Genomic DNA, 18,963 nt, shown 5'->3' with positions numbered 1-18,963 from the left:
CAAAACAGGCCCCAAAATACCTGACTGTCCATTTCAGAGGAATGTGAAGAATTAAATACCCCCCAAAAAGTGTATCCACTGTATACAGTCTATGTACGGAACAGGGGGGGTGCGGAACAATTGTATGCGCTAATATGTCTGTTGTTTGCCGGGACACGAATGTGTGTAGGACCAGGAAGTTCTTCCGGCTTTAGGTTGAGGTTGTTTTCTGAAGGAGACTTAATTCCTTTGAACGTTCGTCAGCATAAATGGTAAATATTGGGGTGAGGGATGAAGAGCGAGCATACATATGTTATTCTTTAAATGTAACCGGTCATGTCTTATAAAATATCAGGTCTTAATTATAATTTGCCTGACATTTTGTCCTAGTCTACCCCCTCTCATATTCAAAATGTATTACAAAAAATATGTCCGCTTAATGTTTTCTTGGCAAATATTTAGAAGCGATAGAAGTTGACTGAAGAACGAGTAAAATTGATTCTGCCGAGCCCAAAAAAATAAAATAAAAATGAATTTATTATAGTAAAATTAAACTGCTCTTCATTCAAAATCAAAACAAAATGCATGGTTATGGGTGCTAACTGAATGCTGTCCATGTAATGTTCAATGTCCCTCTGCAGTTCTGTTCCCTGGCAGTCAGTGTGATGGCTCCACCATGAAGTGTGCCCGCTGCCTGCTCCAGCTGCAGTGTCTCAGACTGGTTGGCCAGTCAGCCAGGTCTGCTGCCCAGTATGGCGCTCTGCTCCAGTCAGCCTCCTCCAGTCAGCCCAACACGCTACACAGCACCCAGCACCAGGTAAACTTTAATCTCCACTCCCTGTCTCAAAATATTGGTCATTTAATGATGTAAGCGTTATTATCAAAGGCCGAAAAAGCACATAAGAATGACTCTGAACTTTCCTGAATGATGAGACTTCAATTCTGCAGACGTTCAACCCACTGAGCAGCACTAATCACAATAAAAAACAGCCTTTTTTCTTCTTGCCAACCAATTGTAGGTGTTGAGACGTTTCCACGGCAGCCCAGCGCGTGCAAAGGATCCACCTGTACCCGCGGAGTTCCTCAACGGGGACGACGAGAAGAAGGACAAGTCTTTGGTCACCCATGACGACCTGTTTGAGCAGGTGGCCAAAGAGGCCAAAACCAAGGCCACCTTCAACAAAGTGGTGGATGTCTTCATCAAGAGAGACGTGAGACGGCGGGGCCACGTGGAGTTCATCTACGCTGCTTTGAAGAAGATGCCGGAGTTTGGCGTTGAGAGGGACCTGGTGGTCTACAACAGGCTGCTGGACGTTTTCCCCAAGGAGGTGTTTGTGCCCAGGAACTTTATCCAGCAGATGTTCAACCACTATCCCCGACAGCAGGAGTGTGGAGTCCAGTTACTGGAGCAGATGGAGAACTATGGTGGGTGTCTGTTAGCTGGAATCGGTCTGCTCATGGATTTGGAATACGTTTTACATAAATATAGCAGCATCTTCAGTGTAAATGATTGTGTTTCAGGTATCATGCCCAACATGGAGACCAAAGTCCTGCTGGTCCAGATCTTTGGAGAGAAGGGCCACCCCATGAGGAAGTACCAGCGCATCATGTACTGGTTCCCCAAATTCAAGCACGTAAACCCCTTCCCCGTCCCCCAGCAGCTGCCTGAAGACCCAGTGGACCTAGCTCGCTTCAGCCTGAACCGCATCGCTAATGACCGGAGCTCTGAAATCACCGTCTACCAGGTACGACTGTAACCTTTGGATCGGATTACTTTTTCACAGAGAGCGAGATGGTCAGATTGGTATCGATCTCATGTCAGCCGAAACCTTAAGTAAAGGTCCACTTACTACTTGTTCTTCTTTTCTGGAGCTTTCAGCCTGCATGCTTAACTAAAGGTGCACTTAATGTTTTTTTCCAGAGCTTTTCACCATACCTCAGTGCTCCAAATGCACAGGAAGATTATTCCATTTTCATGTAAAAGTTGGTCAATTTTTTCAGATCCTTTGCTTTTTTGCTTAAACTACCAAGTCGTCTAGTTAATGTGCAATATTGGCTGGATTTTTGAATAAGCACCATCTCTATGTTGAACCTCCCACATAATGTTGAGCAAGGTTATGTTCAGCTCTCTGCAGTTCAAACACAACAAGCAGCACAACTTTTCAGAAAATAACCAACTGCTCTACTTTTTCTTTCCTTCTTTATTTATTTATTTTTTAAATACTTTATTGTCAACGATGAAAACATTTTTTTCCCCCAAAATAATATCTGTTTATTCACTCTTCCTTTTAGCTGGCATGTACAGACATTACAGAGAGTGGAGAGCAGATCACCCTTCCTCATATAGTAGGTATGAAAACAGTTTCTTTGTCTCACATTAAATGTGTTTTAGTGGTTTGCAAGTTTCCCACTGCTCATGTCATTTCTGGTGTTGTGTCCCAGACTGGTTTAGGTTGTTTTGTTTGAAGAAGTCTGGGATTAAAATTGTGTTTACTGCTGTGACTTTACAGAAATAGGTCAGATATTGTCTTCTTTACGTTATAGTTGCATAAAATGGTTTTCAGCCTAACTGGAAAGGAAACCAGGGAAACAGTAACAAACGAAGAAACTGGATTCTTTAAAAATGTTACATTAGTACAGTGGTGGGGTCAGGCCTAGTTCTATGCAGACTTTTGCTCATTGTCTTTGTTTTCTTTCCTTCCTGTGTTGACTCCAGGTATCCAGAGCCCCAGCCAGGTGGAGCTGCTGGCCAAGCACAACCCGAGCAGGCCGGTGTTTGTCGAGGGCCCCTTCCCTCTGTGGCTGAGGAAGAAGTGTGTCTACTACTACGTCCTCAGGGCCGACCCCACACCGCCGGAAGAGAAGGTAGGAAAGCCCCTCCGCTCCTCTAATGGAGACTGATAGTTTGAGATTGTCAGTCATGTAGGAACCCCGTGCACCTGATCTTTACCGAAGCTCAAGGAAAAAGAAGAAAGCATTGAAGTTCATACAGCTGTAACTTTGTGTTCCCCGCCCTCCCCTCCCTCCACAGGTCGAGGAGCCCTATGATCCAGAGAGGTGTTTGGACTATCCTCTGCAGCTCGACCTGGATTTGGACCGTGACCTCGGCGACGAAGAGAGCCTCGACGTGGAAGAACGTAAGACACAGAAACTGTCAAATAGATTTTCTGAGATTAATCCTGGTGAGAATGAAAGAACACAGCAAACCTCTCACTGAGTGTGTAACGCAGCTGTTGTGTGTCTTGTATCCAGTGGACGAGGGTTCGGTCTTCGCCATGTGTATGACCAGCCAAGGAGATCAGACCGTCCTCAACCAGTGGGTCTCCGGCCTCCAGGAGAACAATCCCATCCTGGGCCGGGTCCCAACTCTGTTCCGCCTGGACGCTGGGCCCCGGGAGCTGCAGGAGGCGGCTGACACGGACTCAGCCCACCACCACGGGCCGGAACCGGAGACCCAGACAGAGGAGAGACGGCCTCAAGAAGATCCTGATGTAACAGTGGAGGAAGAGCCGAGGACGAGCCAGAGGATGAAACAGTGAACAGCAGTCAGACTGTGTTGTTAAGACATAAAGATCCTACATACTGCACTATGACGGGTAGGGGCTGGACCAGTGTGAGCTACTGGTTCACTGAACTCAGCAGAACCCGAGGAGGACTCTGAATAATGCTGGTAAGCTCCAGTAGTCAAATAAATTACATTTTAAAAAAAACTGTGTGCCTCATCATTTTAGTCTCCTTCAAAAGTTGCTGAGTCAACATTAGGCCAGTCACCATAACTACTTCTGTTGAATGATATATTGACCCAGATAAATGATATTGTCATTTTAAGGCCAATTTTTGCCACTGATATAAAGATAATATAAAGAATAATAATTGCCCAGGTCTTATAATTATAGTGAAACCCAGCTGTTTGTTCTGGTATCATGTCTTATTGTTAAACACGCACATAAACACAACGGGCAATATCAAGGTCAGTAAAAATGATTGTCGTCATCTTTATATATCGTAAGATAAATCAATAATGTCCTTATCTCGACAGACCTAGTCTACATTTAAAAGTCTTACGCACTCATTCCCAGACGGGGAGACGACCTCTAGAGGTCGCAAGATAAATCCTAGGGAACGTGAGATGATTTTCATGGAAGGAAAGCAGAAAAAGTGCAAATTTCTACCTCACAAAATCCAGAGGATTAACGGCTTCCTTAAATCTTTGCTGCATCTTCTAGTTAATGAATTGATAATCCTGTACCGCTTCCTATAAAAGGCATTTCAGTAAAACAAGGGGAAGCCGTTTCGGTATTTGTCGACTTATTTTTGCATATGTCCATTTAAATTTAAGGAACTCAACTCACAGGTGATGCTAGCTGTGCCCCTTACAGTTATTATTGGTGTTATTTTAAATCACTTGAAAAGCTGCGTGGCAAAATAAAGGGGAAATCTCTTCAGAAGGGCTTTATTTAAAAAAATATATATATCTAAAACTCTAAAACTACGACCTTGCAGGTGTTGGCCAAGCAATATGTTTAAATTATTTTACAGTTTAAAGCCCAACTGGTACATCGGCAGGGCCAAAGTTCTAGCTCAGTGTCGTTCTGCATGTCGCCAGGTCTAACACAGGTGTCAGTACAAGAATGTTGAAGGTGTCCACCACAGAGTGTGTCCACCAAAGAGCACTGACAAGTTCATTTTTACACTGCAAGTTGTCTTAGTCACAACCAACCAAATTTAAAGGAACCTGCAATAACTTCTTCTTGGTGAACACCAGGGTCGGGTGACTGAAAAAAGCTTGTCACAGTGATGTTGCCAAGTTTGGTACCACAATGTCAACACTTTGTTACAGAAAGAACAAATAAAATTGATCTAAAAAAGGACTTTAGAAATGTTTGAAAGTATTCAGAGCCTTAACTCAGTTCTCAGTTGAAGCACCTTTGGCAGCGGGGTTAGACGCAACAAGCTTTGCATACCTGGAGTTTGGGAATTGCTGCCATTCTCTGCAGGTCCACTCATGCTCTGTCAGGATGGACAGGATGGATGGCCATTTTCAGGTCCCTACAGAGATGTTCGATTGGGTTCAAGTCCGGACCACTCAAGGACATTCAGACTTGTCCTTAAGCCGCTCTTGCATTGTTTGGCTGTGTGCTTTGGGTCATTGTCCTGTCAGAAGGTGAACCTTTGGCCCAGTGTGAAGTCCTGAGTTTTCTGGACCAGGTTTTTATAAAGGAGATCTCAGTGCTTTGCTCTGTTCAGCTTTGCCCCACACAAGGATTCTGCCACCAGCACCCCGCTTCACCATTTGGAATGGGATTGCCCAGGTAAGGATAAGCTTCCGTCTGGCCACTCTGCCATGAAGCCCTGATCGTTGGAGTGTTGCAGTGATGGTCGTCCTTCTGGAAGTTACTCCCATCCCCACATAGGATCTCGTGAGCTCAGCCATAGTGACCATCCCCAAACACCGACCTCTTCCATGTAAAGAATCATGGACACCACTGTGCTCTTGGGAACCTTAAATTCATCATGAATATTGTTGTAGCCTTTCTCAGATCATGCCTCGACGTGATACGGTCTCTGAGCTCGGCAAGCAGTTCCTTCAACCTCACAGCATGTTTTTTCTCTGATATGCATTGTCGGCTGTGAGGCCTAAAAATGCAGTTTCGTTGTATGGGAATGCCATTTTTAGGAGGTGATTGTCTGGCAAGCACGGTCGAAAGAATATGATTTGTTGCATTATTGGCCATATGGTATCCTGGGTTCATGTCTCAATGGTAAACCTCAATCGCAGAAATCTTGCAAGATGGTTGAGATTAGGCATTAGCATTGAATAATGAGTGTTATGCATTGACCTGGCATGGTTAAGGTTAGGCATTGACCTTGAATGATTAAGATTAAGCATTGACGTGGCATGGTTAAGGTTAGGCATTGACCTTGAATGATTAAGATTAAGCATTGACCTGGCATGGTTAAGGTTAGGCATTGACCTGCATTGACCTGGCATGGTTAAGGTTAAGCATTGACCTGGCATGGTTAAGGTTAGGCATTGACCTTGAATGATTAAGATTAAGCATTGACCTGGCATGGTTAAGGTTAGGCATTGACCTGGCATGGTTAAGGTTAAGCATTGACCTGGCATGGTTAAGGTTAGGCATTGACCTGGCATGGTTAAGGTTAAGCATTGACCTGGCATGGCCAAGGTTAAGTATTGACCTAGCATGGGAAAGGTTAGGCATTGACCTGGCATGGTTAAGGTTAGGCATTGACCTGGCATGGTTAAGGTTAAGCATTGACCTGGCATGGTTAAGGTTAGGCATTGACCTTGAATGATTAAGACCTGGCATGATTAAGGTTACCTGGCATTGACCTGACCTGCATGGTTAAGGTTAAGCATTGACCTGGCATGGTTAAGGTTAGGCATTGACCTGGCATGGTTAAGGTTAAGCATTGACCTGGCATGGTTAAGGTTAAGTATTGACCTGGCATGGTTAAGCATTGACCTGGCATGGTTAAGGTTAGACATTGACCTGGCATTGACCCGGCATGGTTAAGGTTAAGGCATTGACCTGGCATGGTTAAGGTTAAGCATTGACCTGGCATGGTTAAGGTTAAGCATTGACCTGGCATGGTTAAGGTTAAGTATTGACCTGGCATGGTTAAGGTTAAGCATTGACCTGGCATGGTTAAGGTTAAGTATTGACCTGGCATGGTTAAGGTTAGGCATTGACCTGGCATGGTTAAGGTTAAGCATTGATCTTGAATGATAGTAGAGCCCCCCCAACAGGTTTATTCAGCCATAATGGAACATTTATCTGAGGTAAAATAGATGTGTGAACAAAATATTTAAAAAGATATAAGCCCAAAGGTAGAAAAGGTTTATTACTGAAAAGGCATTGAATCATTCCCTTTGAACTGGTAAACAAGTCATCAAGTCAGAACTACATTCTCAGAAGGTAAATAGCTTGGTCGCTTCCAGCTATTTACACTGTGTTGCAGCTGTACAGGCAGGCTTCTATACAGCGTTGTGCTCAAACAGAACATCATCTCAGCTTTTTACTCTGAATGGAAATGGTACAAACACGTGGGAATGTATATCATAACTGATACACAACTGTTCATCCTTTTACTACTCATGCAGGAAAGCCTTGGACTCTCAATACTCACAAATGAGAAACTTTTTTTTAACATGGAACTCTCTACAGATATGAATAATGCATCATCAATTATCATTATATACGAGGTTCAATAAATAATTAATACCCTTGCTCCAAATATTGTGAAACCAGCCAGTCTCATACCTCTCACAACCACGTCTTAGTATTTTGTGTATTTACAGTGCAGAGGGTTGGCTAGATGTTTGATGTCACATGGTGAAGTTGATATGAAATGCAGGAGGTTTTTACACATTTGAGAAAGTTGTAAAAAAGGTTTATACAAAAGGTTGTAATGGAGGAACACATAAAAGTTTGGGAGTTTGAAGAACAGCATGGTTGTTTGTATCGCATACAAAATCTTGTAGAGCAGTTCTGGACACCCATGCAACAATCCATTAACTAGCGAGGGTTGAGAACAGCCTTGGACCTGAACGCATGCCTGCCACTGGAGCAGAAAATAAACTTTATACAAAACAGAATTAGTAGAACTGTGTGTGTGTCAGTCACACAGTTTATTTTCTTACAGCTATAATCCAAATTGACTGTGTAACATATTATAACTATTAGATATTAAGGTGTGAGTGTGGTTCAGCACTGATGTTCTTCTGACACATTTTCATTTCTTTATTACCCATTGTATCAGTTAGTTGATTTATTCAACAATGTTTACGTCAGTTCTCCATTCTGTATAAAGTAAGTTGGGTCTCTCTGGCTTCAGAAGTTCATGGCGCTTTATGGATCTGTTTTTAAAGACAGACAGTGTAACTTTTAAAACGAAAGTATAACAGAATCCTCCTATTAGAAAATAAAAGCTAGACTCATAAGCAATACAACACACTTTTGCTCAATTTCAGTACACTCACAAGTTTTGCTATGCAGTTCTACTTGGTCAGGTTTGCCCAGTAGCCTATAATGGCTAATGTTAGCAACCTTTAGATGAATTCTGCTGTGTACTGTCATTTTGCCCACTGTAGGACCCTTCTCTACTTGTGTTACTGTTTTACGATGGTTTAGCCAATATTTCCAAAAGACTTCCAAAAGTGACCAGGCTTTAACTCTGTGATTTGGTTAAAATAAATAAAAATCTTAAATTTTTTACCTGTTTTCCAGCAGCAGGTTTTATTTGCATGATCTTGTCTATTGTCCTCCCAGAACGTTCAAATGTTTGCTTTAACTATTTCCAAACTGCACTGAACAGTAGCACTGTTCATCCTACTGTTAGTAGTGTAGTGAGGAAGAGGAGTTGAACGGAGTGGCACAGTCTATGTAATCATAAGTTCAGCAATGAACAACATTTGATCTAGTCTGGGTAGATAGTAAATGTGGAGTCACTAACACTGAAACACTGCTTATAGTTGTCGAGGTTTAAAATGGCCTAACTTAAAAGGAAAAATTGAAGATTTTAGAAAGTAGAGCAGTAATATAAAATTATTTCAATATAGTTTTTTCTCTGCATGTTCATAGGTCCAGGGTGCTTTGAGCCTACCATGGTACAAAGACTGTATTTCCCAGTAGGCTGCAGTTCTTTAAATATTTAAAATATCAAAAAAATCTCAGTCGTCATAGCTTCGATGTAAAAAAATGTCCGTACTGACTGTCATAAACCCACATTACAACCCTGGTAGGAAATGAGGTAAAGCTGCTTGTTGGAGTGAATGTTCCCAATACAGCGTTCAAGGTGACTCTCTATGAAGGTAAACATATTGATACAATTAAAATAAATAAGACAAAGTGTGGGTTTTCTCTCCTGGTCAGTGGTCCTCTGTCGTCTCATGCAGTCCTCTCCTCTGCTCCTCAGTTCCTGTGTGCTTCTGCAAAACAAGTCCCAAAGGTTTGGCAAATGAAAAACACAACGGCATGCTGTTGATTCTGCTCTACAGACTAAAGCTGAGTTCACAGTACACAACTTGCTGTCTTGTAACCTGGAGTCTGGGAGTCGTTGTGGGTCACACGCTACAAGATCTTCCTTCAGGAGGAATCTGTGATGAGCGGTCTGGTCTCCAAACTATGTTTTGTCCCAATCACAAGTGCGGTACGTGACTCTGGAAAATACGTGATACCATGGAGATTGTTTTTTTGTTCTAAAAATAGAAACAAGTGCTCCAAGTCGTTTGCGCTTTTCTTCTAGTCACGCTGGTTGAAGTTGTGTTCTGGCTCAATTGCAATCCGGCCCGGTAGAACCTCCTAGGTTAGATCTAGATGTAATCCTTATATAGTATAAAGGACAATAAGCAGAACTTCCTCTGGGAATTCTAGATAACCTTCTTGATGGAACAACCTGGGTGGGGTTTAGATTGAAAGCTTGAAATGCAAAAGGGTTCTCGGTGGTACCCCCATGGGTGTGTGGGATAAAACTCTTAGAAAGTAGAAAAGTTATGGATAGAACTCCCAGAGAGGATTCTGGGTGGAATCATTATACTGTAGAAGGGTTCTCTATAAAACCTCTCATAGGGGGTTCTGGGTGGAACCTTTTACAGATGGTTCTAGATCCAGGTGGAAACTTTATAAACGGTTCTCCCAGGCACCAAGAAGAGTTTTTTTAATTCTAACAATGTACATGCGTTCTGTCTGCAGTCATACTGTACCTGTCAGGGCCCCGCTGTGCTGCTGGAGCTGGCTGGTGAAGAAGCGCTCCCTCTGGGACACCTGCTCGTCCCAGGCCTCCAGTATTTGCCGTTGCTCCCCGGGCTCCAGGGCCAGGGTGTCCGGGTGGGCCTCGTCGATGTGGGCCCTCACTCCCTCCAGGCTGTGGGAGTACTGCAGCTCCCCACACACCATGCACACCAGCAGCTGGTTGAGCGGGTCGTAGTCCATGAGGTAGTGGTTCCTCCACACGGCGTCTGAGACGGGACCTTCCTCGCCGTTATTATTCTCATAGTCAGCGAACAGAAGCTCGGTTTCATCTGAATAGACGGAATAGAAAGAGAAAAACGTTTTTTTGCCAATTTCTCTATTTTCACAATTTGGGCTGCTCAAAGTGACACAGCTGATGCTTCACCTTCGACTGGTGCTGTGAAACTTGAGAATGAATACGATCCTGGGTCGGTGTCCTCTGAATTGCTGTAAAAAGAGAGCAGTAGTTACAGTCATTATTATAGCACATCAAGCATGCAGCAAAACCAATTGGATGTCAGGAATACAAATTTCCCACCTCATTAGATGTTCTGACTCCTCAGAGGAGCTCACCCACGGACCAGAATCCTTCAGGGATAAGTCAAAGAGAAAAAAGGTGGAGGTTTGAGAAAAAATGTCTGAGCCCTTATGCTTAAATCAAAACGTACATGATTTGTGACCTGAAATGTCTGTTCTTCATCATTTAATATCATCATAATAATAAGACAGATAGTTTTATATATACCTGTGTTTGTGGATCCTGGGCAGGCAGGATGGGCCTCAAGTTGTTGGAGGCTCTCCTTGGGGAGATTCCCTTGTCCCGAATGGCCTTTCTGGCTCTCTGTTCCTTCTTTTTTATCCTCCAGTACTCCCTCTTCCTCCTCAGAAAGTCCTCCTCAGACTCCCCTGGGACGGGCTTTGGTGGAACCATGGAGGTTATAGATGACGGCTTGGTGGGAGTATGTATTATCCGTGTCGGACTCCGAAGCGGAGAACAAGGGATTTTTATTGGACTGACGGTGGAATTTGGAGTTAGAGGGGGTTCAATGGGTTGCAGGTTGATGCTGGTCAGTGGGTTGTCTGGGGGCTTCAGAGTAGGGAGCGAGGGGGCCGGGTCCAGGTCTGTGCTTCTGGACACCCACTTTCGTGAACCTGGCATGGCTTGTTGCGGATTCTCGTGAGCTCCCTGACAGTCGGACGCGTTCTGTGAAGGTCCGATGTTCACGTGGTTCTGGCCACTTGTGGATGAACAGGAGACACTGGTGACGGGCAACTTGACCTGGAGTGTGTCAGGTGACTGGTCAGCGGTGCATGTTGTGGGGCTAACGAGCAGGACAGAGGGGATACGTGTCACTGCGGTTAGAGGAGCTATGGATGGCCTGGACTTGAGGGCTGGTTTTCCTGGAGGTCTTACACCCTTAACAGTGTTCATAACCAGACCTGGAGCCTGAAAGACAACAATACAAACACAAAATAAATGATTTATCTCAGTGTTTGACAGGAAAGCACAATTCAACACACAATAATATTTCTGAAACATGCACATATGTGTTTGCCCCTAGCTTTAACTAGGCCCCTCTCTGTCACGCTCCTCTCTATTTTTGCTGTTCAAGTGTCAAATGCCAGACAGAGGTTTGTGGTGTAATGACTCAGGTTTCAGCTGGAGAGGGCACTGGCCATGTCTGCAAACCTTGCACGCTTACCAACAAGCCTCAAGGCAGCCACTGGGATCTTCAGCAGCGCCGGATGCTGTGAATTCAGTATAATCAGGGTCCATCAGCTATTCAGAGAGATGGTGGTAACTGAAGCGCATTTATAAAGGGGTGTCACGCACAGACTTTCCAGTGACCATGGCTGAACTTAATGTTCATGCTCATATCAATTCATAGTTTGACAAAATTGCCGTTAAACGCTCTTCCACTAATTTCTATAAAACAATTGTTTCTCACAGCTAAAAAACAATCCATTGCCTGACTTATAAGGTTAGTAACTACTGTAAAGTTTGCAATTGATTACCGTGTCATTTTAATAAAGGCCGATTGGCACATTGTTAGCTTTCAACAACAATAAAACATCCTAGGAGTCTCAGCTGTGGCCCATTGTTAAAGTCATTTGCTGCTGTCAAATGGAAATTGTGACTCGTCATTGTATTAACAAGTTCTCAATGTTTTGTGTTCCAGTGGTTAAAGGGTTGAGATCACTGTTGCTAGGTGACTGACAAGAATGCGGATATTTCCCGGTTTCCTTTTTGGGAAAAAAGAAAATCGGACCTATGAACACGATACTGTTTAAATGTGCTGAAAATGTTATACTGAAATCACCCTTATCAAAAATTAAATGTTGAAAAACTCAAATTTGGCAATTTAACCTCAGTATTGTGGCCCCCCCCGCCCTACTTCACTTTGTCTAAGTTCAATATTAGCTACTTGTTACAATATTGGCTATTTGTAACACTACAACACAATGTTTGAGCATCTACATGTTGTGGATGGTACTAAATGATCATTATTCACATGTGTCACATCACCTGAATGTTTCTCTGGAAAAGGCGACTGCTGCATTCTCCGTGTCTGTCTTTCTGCCTGGCCCTTAACCTGGCCCTTTGCTGCCTCTTCATCAGCTTCCAGTACTCCCTCTTCTGCTGCAGGCTGAACAGACCGCTGCGCTCGGTCACCACACTGAGATATCCTTGTTCTGATCGGGAGTCGCTGTTTTGGCATTCTTCCGGTGCCTGACACTGTTGTTCACAGTGTTGCGGCTGTGGTTGTGGTTGATCCATTGGTAGGTGATGTAGCTTTGGCGGCTCTGGGGAACAGGGGCTTTGATGGACTGCTTTTTTGGTGCGAAGCCTCTGGGCTCCGCGTGAAGAAGCTTCAGTGCAGGGATTTACTATGAAGTTCGAATGGGTTTGGGATGAGTGCTCGCAGGTGGGAGGCAGGACTACCTCGCTGGAGGTAGGGAGAGGTGGAAGTGTCTCTCTACTTTGCGGTGTGTCCAAGAGATGAGGGCTTGGTGAACATGCTTGTACCAAGGCATCACAATCCGGCTGCCAGCTTTTTAACTCTAATGTCAAGTCAGCAGCAATAGGAGCCAACTCATTCTGAGGTACATTTTCCATCTCTTGCTCTGAGGCCTCTTCTGTTGACTCCATTTTTACAGCCGTCTGCTCACTGCTACACTCAGTCACTGTGCTCAGTGATTCTTCCAGGAGTTTCTTCATAGAGGCTACGGCTAGCAGAGTGGTAGCTTGGCTGTCTGCATTCAGAGCTGGGTCCGGCTCCGCATGAGGCCCTAGAGGTGGTGGTGGGGAGTTTGAGGCTTTGAAATCTGGACAGATGGCTTGTTCTGGTTGAGAATTTAGGTCAACTTCTGGCATAGACTCACTCTCTTGTTTTATCTCATTTGCATGTGGCGTAGCCGGCCCACTGTTGTTGGGGAGAGATTGTGCATTTCCTGTATGGTTAGTAAGACTTCTGCCTGGTGGTGCGCTGGTGACTGCTACTTGCTTCTGGGCCCTCCTCCTCTGTAAGGTCGCACAGGCCCTGGCCTGTAAGACGCCTTGCTTCAATCGAGCAGCACGAGCTGCTCGCTGCTCTCGCTTCTTTATCCTCCAGTACTCCCTCTTCTTTACCATCCTCTCCTCCTCTGTCATCTCTGGATCCAGAGAGAGCGCCGACAGTGATGGAGCACCACTTGAGACGGCCATTTTCATGACACAGCCCCCGAGGTTGGACCCCGCTGTTGATCCTCCAGAAACGGCCTTTTGAGGGGTCTGAGGATGAGTGAGTGTGAGCTGACTAACAGTTTGGATTGCTAACATGTGTGGATTAGGAACAGTTGTGCTTTCAAGTTGAGTCCATGGACTGATTGGCAGTAGTCCTGGAGGATTGTTGACTGACTGTCCAGCAAGAGGAAAAGAGACTTTCACGTGAGCTGGGCGGAGGGGAGTAGGGGGCTGGGTTACACGAATGGGTGTTATACCGCTTAGTTGAATAGAAGGTTGGTGCTGAGGTTTTGTGATGGGAGTGTTATTAGGAACTACATGACACTCTTCTTCACTGTTGTGTGCTGCTGTGTTGTGATCTGAAGGGACCAGGGGGATGTTAATGGTCACTGTCCCATCCTCTTTGATGAACCCGCCAATGGTCTCAGAGGCGTGGGTGAGTCTGCTCCCTGCTGACTGGGCCAGTGCTCTGGCCCTCCTCATCTCCTCCAGGATCGACTGGTAACGTTTCACCCTTCGCATCAGAGAGTCCTTCTCCTTCAACCGAGACTTTACTTCCATCGACAACCTAGCTCGCTGTTCCCGCTTTTTAATCCGCCAGTACTCTCGCCGTTTGGCTATTATCTGCTCAGGCGTGTCCTTGGGGTCAATTTTGGGCATATTTCTGGTACCAAAGACTGAAGCAAGAAACGGGGATCTACATCTTATGTTTCTTTGATTCATGAAATTCTTCTGGGCATCGATGAACCTCTGTCTAGGTGTTTTACATCGTGCTATCCCTCGGGCAACATTAGAAAGATGTACATAACTTGGAAACTTTCTCATCGGCTCCCCTGGCTTTCTAACAGAAATAGCCCCACATGTGAAGCCTCTCTGTGTTGTCCTATTCCCATGTGGATTTTGTACCTTAATCTGATCTGCTTGCAGGTTAACGGTAACTAAACTTCCTGCCACACTTTTCAGTTCATCATTGTCCCTTTTGGCAGATGTAAATGAAGTTTTGACCTGAGTAGGACACTGCCTCTGGCCTGATCCTCTCAAAAATGACTGAGATGGAAGATGCTGTAGAATCTTGCCTCCCACAAGTCCTGTTTTTTGTGCTGTTTGCCTCTGTAACGTCAACCCCTGGCTCTGCGTCCTTTCTCTGGCTTTAGTTATCTGAGCTGCCAGCTTTGCCCTCTGCTCTCGCTTTTTGATCCGCCATTGCTCTCTGCGCCTGGCTGCTCTCTCCTCCTCCGTCTCCGGGGAAGAATGGGAGTTGCTAACACCTTTAGCCCTATGCAAGGTGACCAAGGCACTCTTTGTTCCACTTTGAGGTGCTGCGTTCGCTGTTCTGTCCTCTGTTTTAACAGACACTGGGACACATGGCGAAGACACAAGAATCATGCCTGTGGTCACATTGGTTGGTAGGAGTTTGGGCCGAATGCCTAAAGCAACTTGTGCCCTATGTTGTATTTTTGGGACTGATGCGCCCTGCATAGACACACATGACTGAGGCGTTGTTTCAGCGGAGCTGCCATTGATAGTTCTGGTCACTCTGACTGGAGGCACTGAGGAACGGGTGTTCAGCTGGGTTCCACCGGGTGTGGGTGAGGTAACGGCCCCTCTCACAGCAACCCTCGCTGTGCCCGGGTTGCCCCTAGCAGCTTTGGCTGAGATGGTACACAACGCTGGTAACTGAGGCATGATCCTGTCAAGTTTCATTGTATGGAGCCACTTCTCCTTTGGATTTTCAGTGGCTTTGACTGTGCTGCACCCAACTGTATTTCCAACTTGTGATGCAGAAGAGACGGTGACTGTTTTGCATGAGTCATCGTTAACCTGCAAAGGAGAAGCGAAAGTAGCAAACGAGCCGGATAAAGTAGAATTCCCCACTGCAGGGGTATGCAGATGTAGGAGCTTTCCGCCTGGTGTTCCCTTTCCTCTGCGCTCTGTCAGTCGGGCCCTCTGCTCTCGTTTCTTGGTTCTCCAGTATTGTCTCTTTTGGGTGAGGGTGGCATCGTCGTATTCTGAGGCCGGCCGGTAGCGGTGGGACTTTGAACCGCCTTTATCTTTTTCAGTTGGCATCGCCAGCTTGGACGGCCCATCAGTTCTCATCCAACAGTGCTGGTTGGCTCTTCCCTTGACGCGCTGATTCAATTCATGCCGTCAGTGTAGTGTCCTTACATGGTGTCCTCCGACACGATGCTTGGCTCTGCTGAGCAGCTGCCAAATTTCGGACATTACATCGGTATGCAGGTGTCCTGAGGAACAGAAAGAAAGTGTTACTTTGTTATAAACTTGGTAACAGTAGGGCGAGCTGAGGCAAGACTCTATCAGGTTGTAGCAACAACACTTTATATCATGTGACTTTTAAAAGAAAATCCCGGCCTTCTGAGGACACTCTGGGAAGATGTAATACCCCAAGTGGCCCCTTTATTAGGTGTACCTGTACAATCAAATCAATACAATACAATAGCTCAGCCATGAAATCTGTACTAAGATTATAATGCTTAGGATTTTGTTTGCCATTTGAATAAAATGCTGTCTAGTACAACAGCAACACTAATAATAAACAGAACCTCTCCGTATTTTATCATCTTTGTGACATAGAATATGTGGCAGAGCTGTGTTACTGGATCGCATTAGATATCTTGTGAAGGGAACCGTTTTTGACACATGTCAACAAACCATTCAAATGCAAAAATAAACAAACATTTGTAACATTTACTAGATAAAAGGCACAGTTGACTATCAAAGATTTGGCACGTAAAATATGTATCAATCTAACATGTAATAACGTGAATAATATTTCAGAAGTCATGAATTCAAACCTAAGCACATGGGTTTGGGATGAACTCACAACATAACGCCAAATGATTTCACAATTGAAATGTAAGACACAGCATATGAACCCACCGATTTATGTCACATGCAAATCATGTGAGATAAATTCACAAAATGTAGCCCACTCTGGTTTTATCACATGTGAAACATCTCAAATGCAATGCTTTCACATTGTTTGGTTAAAGCCATTTGTGAAAACACTCAGTTCACTTTGTAACTTTCTACTCTTTCTTTCCTAACACATTTGAGCTCATGCAGGTGTTCTCATTTCCAGAGAGCCTGGTTCACATGAATTACATGCCAATCAAAAGACAATGCATATGTAGGCTACTAGGACTAAGGAGCCCATCTACTCTCTCACAACACGATCTCCACGTGAGACAGAGTACACCTTATAGTTGGCTCAATATTTAAATGTCGCATTTTAACATATGCATATCAAATATGCAATCTAACAGCATCTTTGGTGACATAAACACGTCGGAATACATGAATGTAGAAATGTGTAGCTTCACGTTAAGCTACAGGAACCAGGAAGGAAGCGGAGTGACACTGTCCCTTTAAACCTGTCCCCTTCTATCACAAATTATATCTGTCGAGAGCCATTTTTATTCTTTATTCTGCTACTATTTGATTGAAAACGCGGCCAGGCGACCTCGCTAAAGCGCAGTGAGCACCACACACCGAAACGCTGCGGGGTAAATTGCGACATTTCGGGCGTAAATCGAGTCTAACCCGCTGTCTCTCTCTTCGGCGGCACAATGGACAAGATCCTTCCCCTGTTGTCCACACGGACGGGCGCCTGTCTGAGTCTGCTGCCTGCCATAAAAGAAGCGAGTAAAGCCCGCGCATTGCTGTCGGAAACGCGTGGAAGGAAAAAAACATGCATACCCGATACCTTTTCAGTTACATCTAACTTTCCGGGACAGTTTTTGTGAACGTTTTTTTTGGACAGATACGTTGCCAGGACACTGCAGCTACTTTCCGCCTAGCCAGCCGTGCTCTCTGAGGCTGCCTTGACAACGCTGAAAAAGTACCAGGATGTGGGACCTGGATGCCTGCTCTGCGTGCATTTGTGTGAGTGTGTGTGCGTGTGTGAGTGCGTTCACTGCGTGGCGTGGACACGCAGAGACAGTACAGCAATACGCCCCCGCCGTTTCAAAACCATTAAGTGACGTTTATGGGAAATTATTTGACTAAAATTGTGGCTACGAGCTAATAGGCTCGTGAGTCCACGAGTCACCACGTCAGTCTGCTAATTAGGCCAAACCTCATTAGTCATTTCAAGATTTAGTGAAACCTTACATTTTGGGACAGGACACACATTTAATAACCAATTAAAATGACATATAATGATGATGCAAAGGGATTACATAAAGCTCGCAATAACGTAGAGCCTTTTTTTTCAGTTTTGGCGCAGCTGGAAAAAGGTCCATTGATTGATTGGCTTTTTCTACAGATGACCTCAATTCATGTGCAAAACCATCAGAGATAGGGCCACAGTGCGATTCCTGGGTTTGAATAACCATCAAATTAACCATCATTAATTGGCACGTTTGATGAATAAATATTACTTGTAGTACTGGTAGGAGTTGGCTTGTACAAGAAGTAGCCTAGGTTGATGAATAAAATAAGTTTAAAAAAAACTAAATATCTTCATAAATCTTTTTAATTTTTTATTTCTAGATGGGTTAGAGGGGCTCCAATGACCAACATAACTATATTTTTAACTTCAGTTAATAACATCAGAAAAGCACATTTAAAATTAAAGCTGGCAAATGTATTTATATAAACACAAGTACTGTCTGGACACATTTATCTTTACTATAAATCAGCTGTAGAGGGGCCTGTGTTTAGAGAGGAACACCCTGACAAAGTAATGATGTTTTTGATTTAAGTATAATCATATTACAACTAGTAACATTTGATTAGCGTAACCTTTTTTTTTTTTTTTTTTAAACGATGTTTCATGCAAAATTGCAACAAAGCTTCTTTTTTGGGTCTTTCGTTGTAGCAAACTGAATAGTGTGTGTGTGTGTGTGTGTGTGTGTGTGTGTGTGTGTGTGTGTGTGTGTGTGTGTGTGTGTGTGTGTGTGTGTGTGTGTGGAGGGGGTCCATTGTTCAGACAAAGCAAGCAATTTGAAAATGTCAATTAATATTAATATTAAAGCAAATACTGGGTAAACCAATCAATTATGAAGATAGCTGTTAGTTGCAGCTATGCATAATAACGCAGTTCTTTTAATTTATCTGAATATAGCTTAAGAAATGACTACACAGGGTTTTTTTTTTTTTTTTTTTTAAGTGAAGGAGCCTCCGACCCCCCCTGGATCCCCAGCACAAAATATTATGAGCTTGAGCTCATGGGGCCCTGATTTCCAACGGACCCGCCTCGTTTTATTAACCGCTGCTCTGCCGAACCAAGCCGCCCCCCTGCTCGCATGGTTCTGTGAGAACAACAGCATTAGTATTAGCGGCTTATCAGCATTAGCGCCCGCTGCTCGGTTTGCCCCCACCCCCACCACACCCCCGGGTGGGTGTGCATTGTCGACGCTGCTACTGTCTCTTTAAATTTACCCAGGAGCCCCTTAAGGAGCCCCAGGGGCCCCTAGTCGGCTCCCCACCCTGAAGACAAGCAAGAGCCTTAAAATACATTACTGGAGGCCTGCGCCGAGGCGC

General features: G+C 44.5%; 2 protein-coding genes across 4 annotated transcripts in view; one reads left to right on the top strand and one right to left on the bottom strand.

Moving 5' to 3' along the window:
* Positions 1-168: 168 nt before the first annotated feature.
* ecsit (ECSIT signaling integrator) lies at positions 169-3,668 on the top strand. Its single transcript, XM_054601663.1, has 8 exons — positions 169-251; positions 621-796; positions 999-1,404; positions 1,501-1,724; positions 2,272-2,329; positions 2,696-2,844; positions 3,011-3,116; positions 3,232-3,668. Exons 2-8 carry the CDS (start codon positions 656-658, stop codon positions 3,516-3,518), a joined length of 1,371 nt encoding a protein of 456 aa, XP_054457638.1. The 5' UTR covers positions 169-251; positions 621-655; the 3' UTR covers positions 3,519-3,668.
* A 3,160-nt stretch (positions 3,669-6,828) lies between these two features.
* si:dkey-28a3.2 (uncharacterized) overlaps positions 6,829-18,963 on the bottom strand; it is a 12,710-nt gene continuing 575 nt past the window's right edge. The window contains exons 1-7 of one of the 3 annotated variants that reach the window (XM_054601267.1): positions 17,176-17,424; positions 12,262-15,701; positions 10,480-11,181; positions 10,273-10,322; positions 10,120-10,181; positions 9,707-10,024; positions 6,829-8,932 (exon numbers count right to left, since the gene is read on the bottom strand). In XM_054601267.1, coding sequence (XP_054457242.1) covers positions 8,916-8,932; positions 9,707-10,024; positions 10,120-10,181; positions 10,273-10,322; positions 10,480-11,181; positions 12,262-15,555 — 4,443 coding nt within the window. In that variant the 5' untranslated portion in view covers positions 15,556-15,701; positions 17,176-17,424 and the 3' untranslated portion in view covers positions 6,829-8,915. Of the gene's footprint in view, positions 8,933-9,706; positions 10,025-10,119; positions 10,182-10,272; positions 10,323-10,479; positions 11,182-12,261; positions 15,702-17,175; positions 17,425-18,963 lie in introns of those variants that run through there. The other 2 variants (XM_054601266.1, XM_054601265.1) reach the window with 2 other exon arrangements.

This window comes from Anoplopoma fimbria, chromosome 7, assembly GCF_027596085.1.
Source record: "Anoplopoma fimbria isolate UVic2021 breed Golden Eagle Sablefish chromosome 7, Afim_UVic_2022, whole genome shotgun sequence".
Classification (NCBI taxonomy): domain Eukaryota; kingdom Metazoa; phylum Chordata; class Actinopteri; order Perciformes; family Anoplopomatidae; genus Anoplopoma; species Anoplopoma fimbria.
This window is presented reverse-complemented; position numbering and strand designations above follow the sequence as displayed.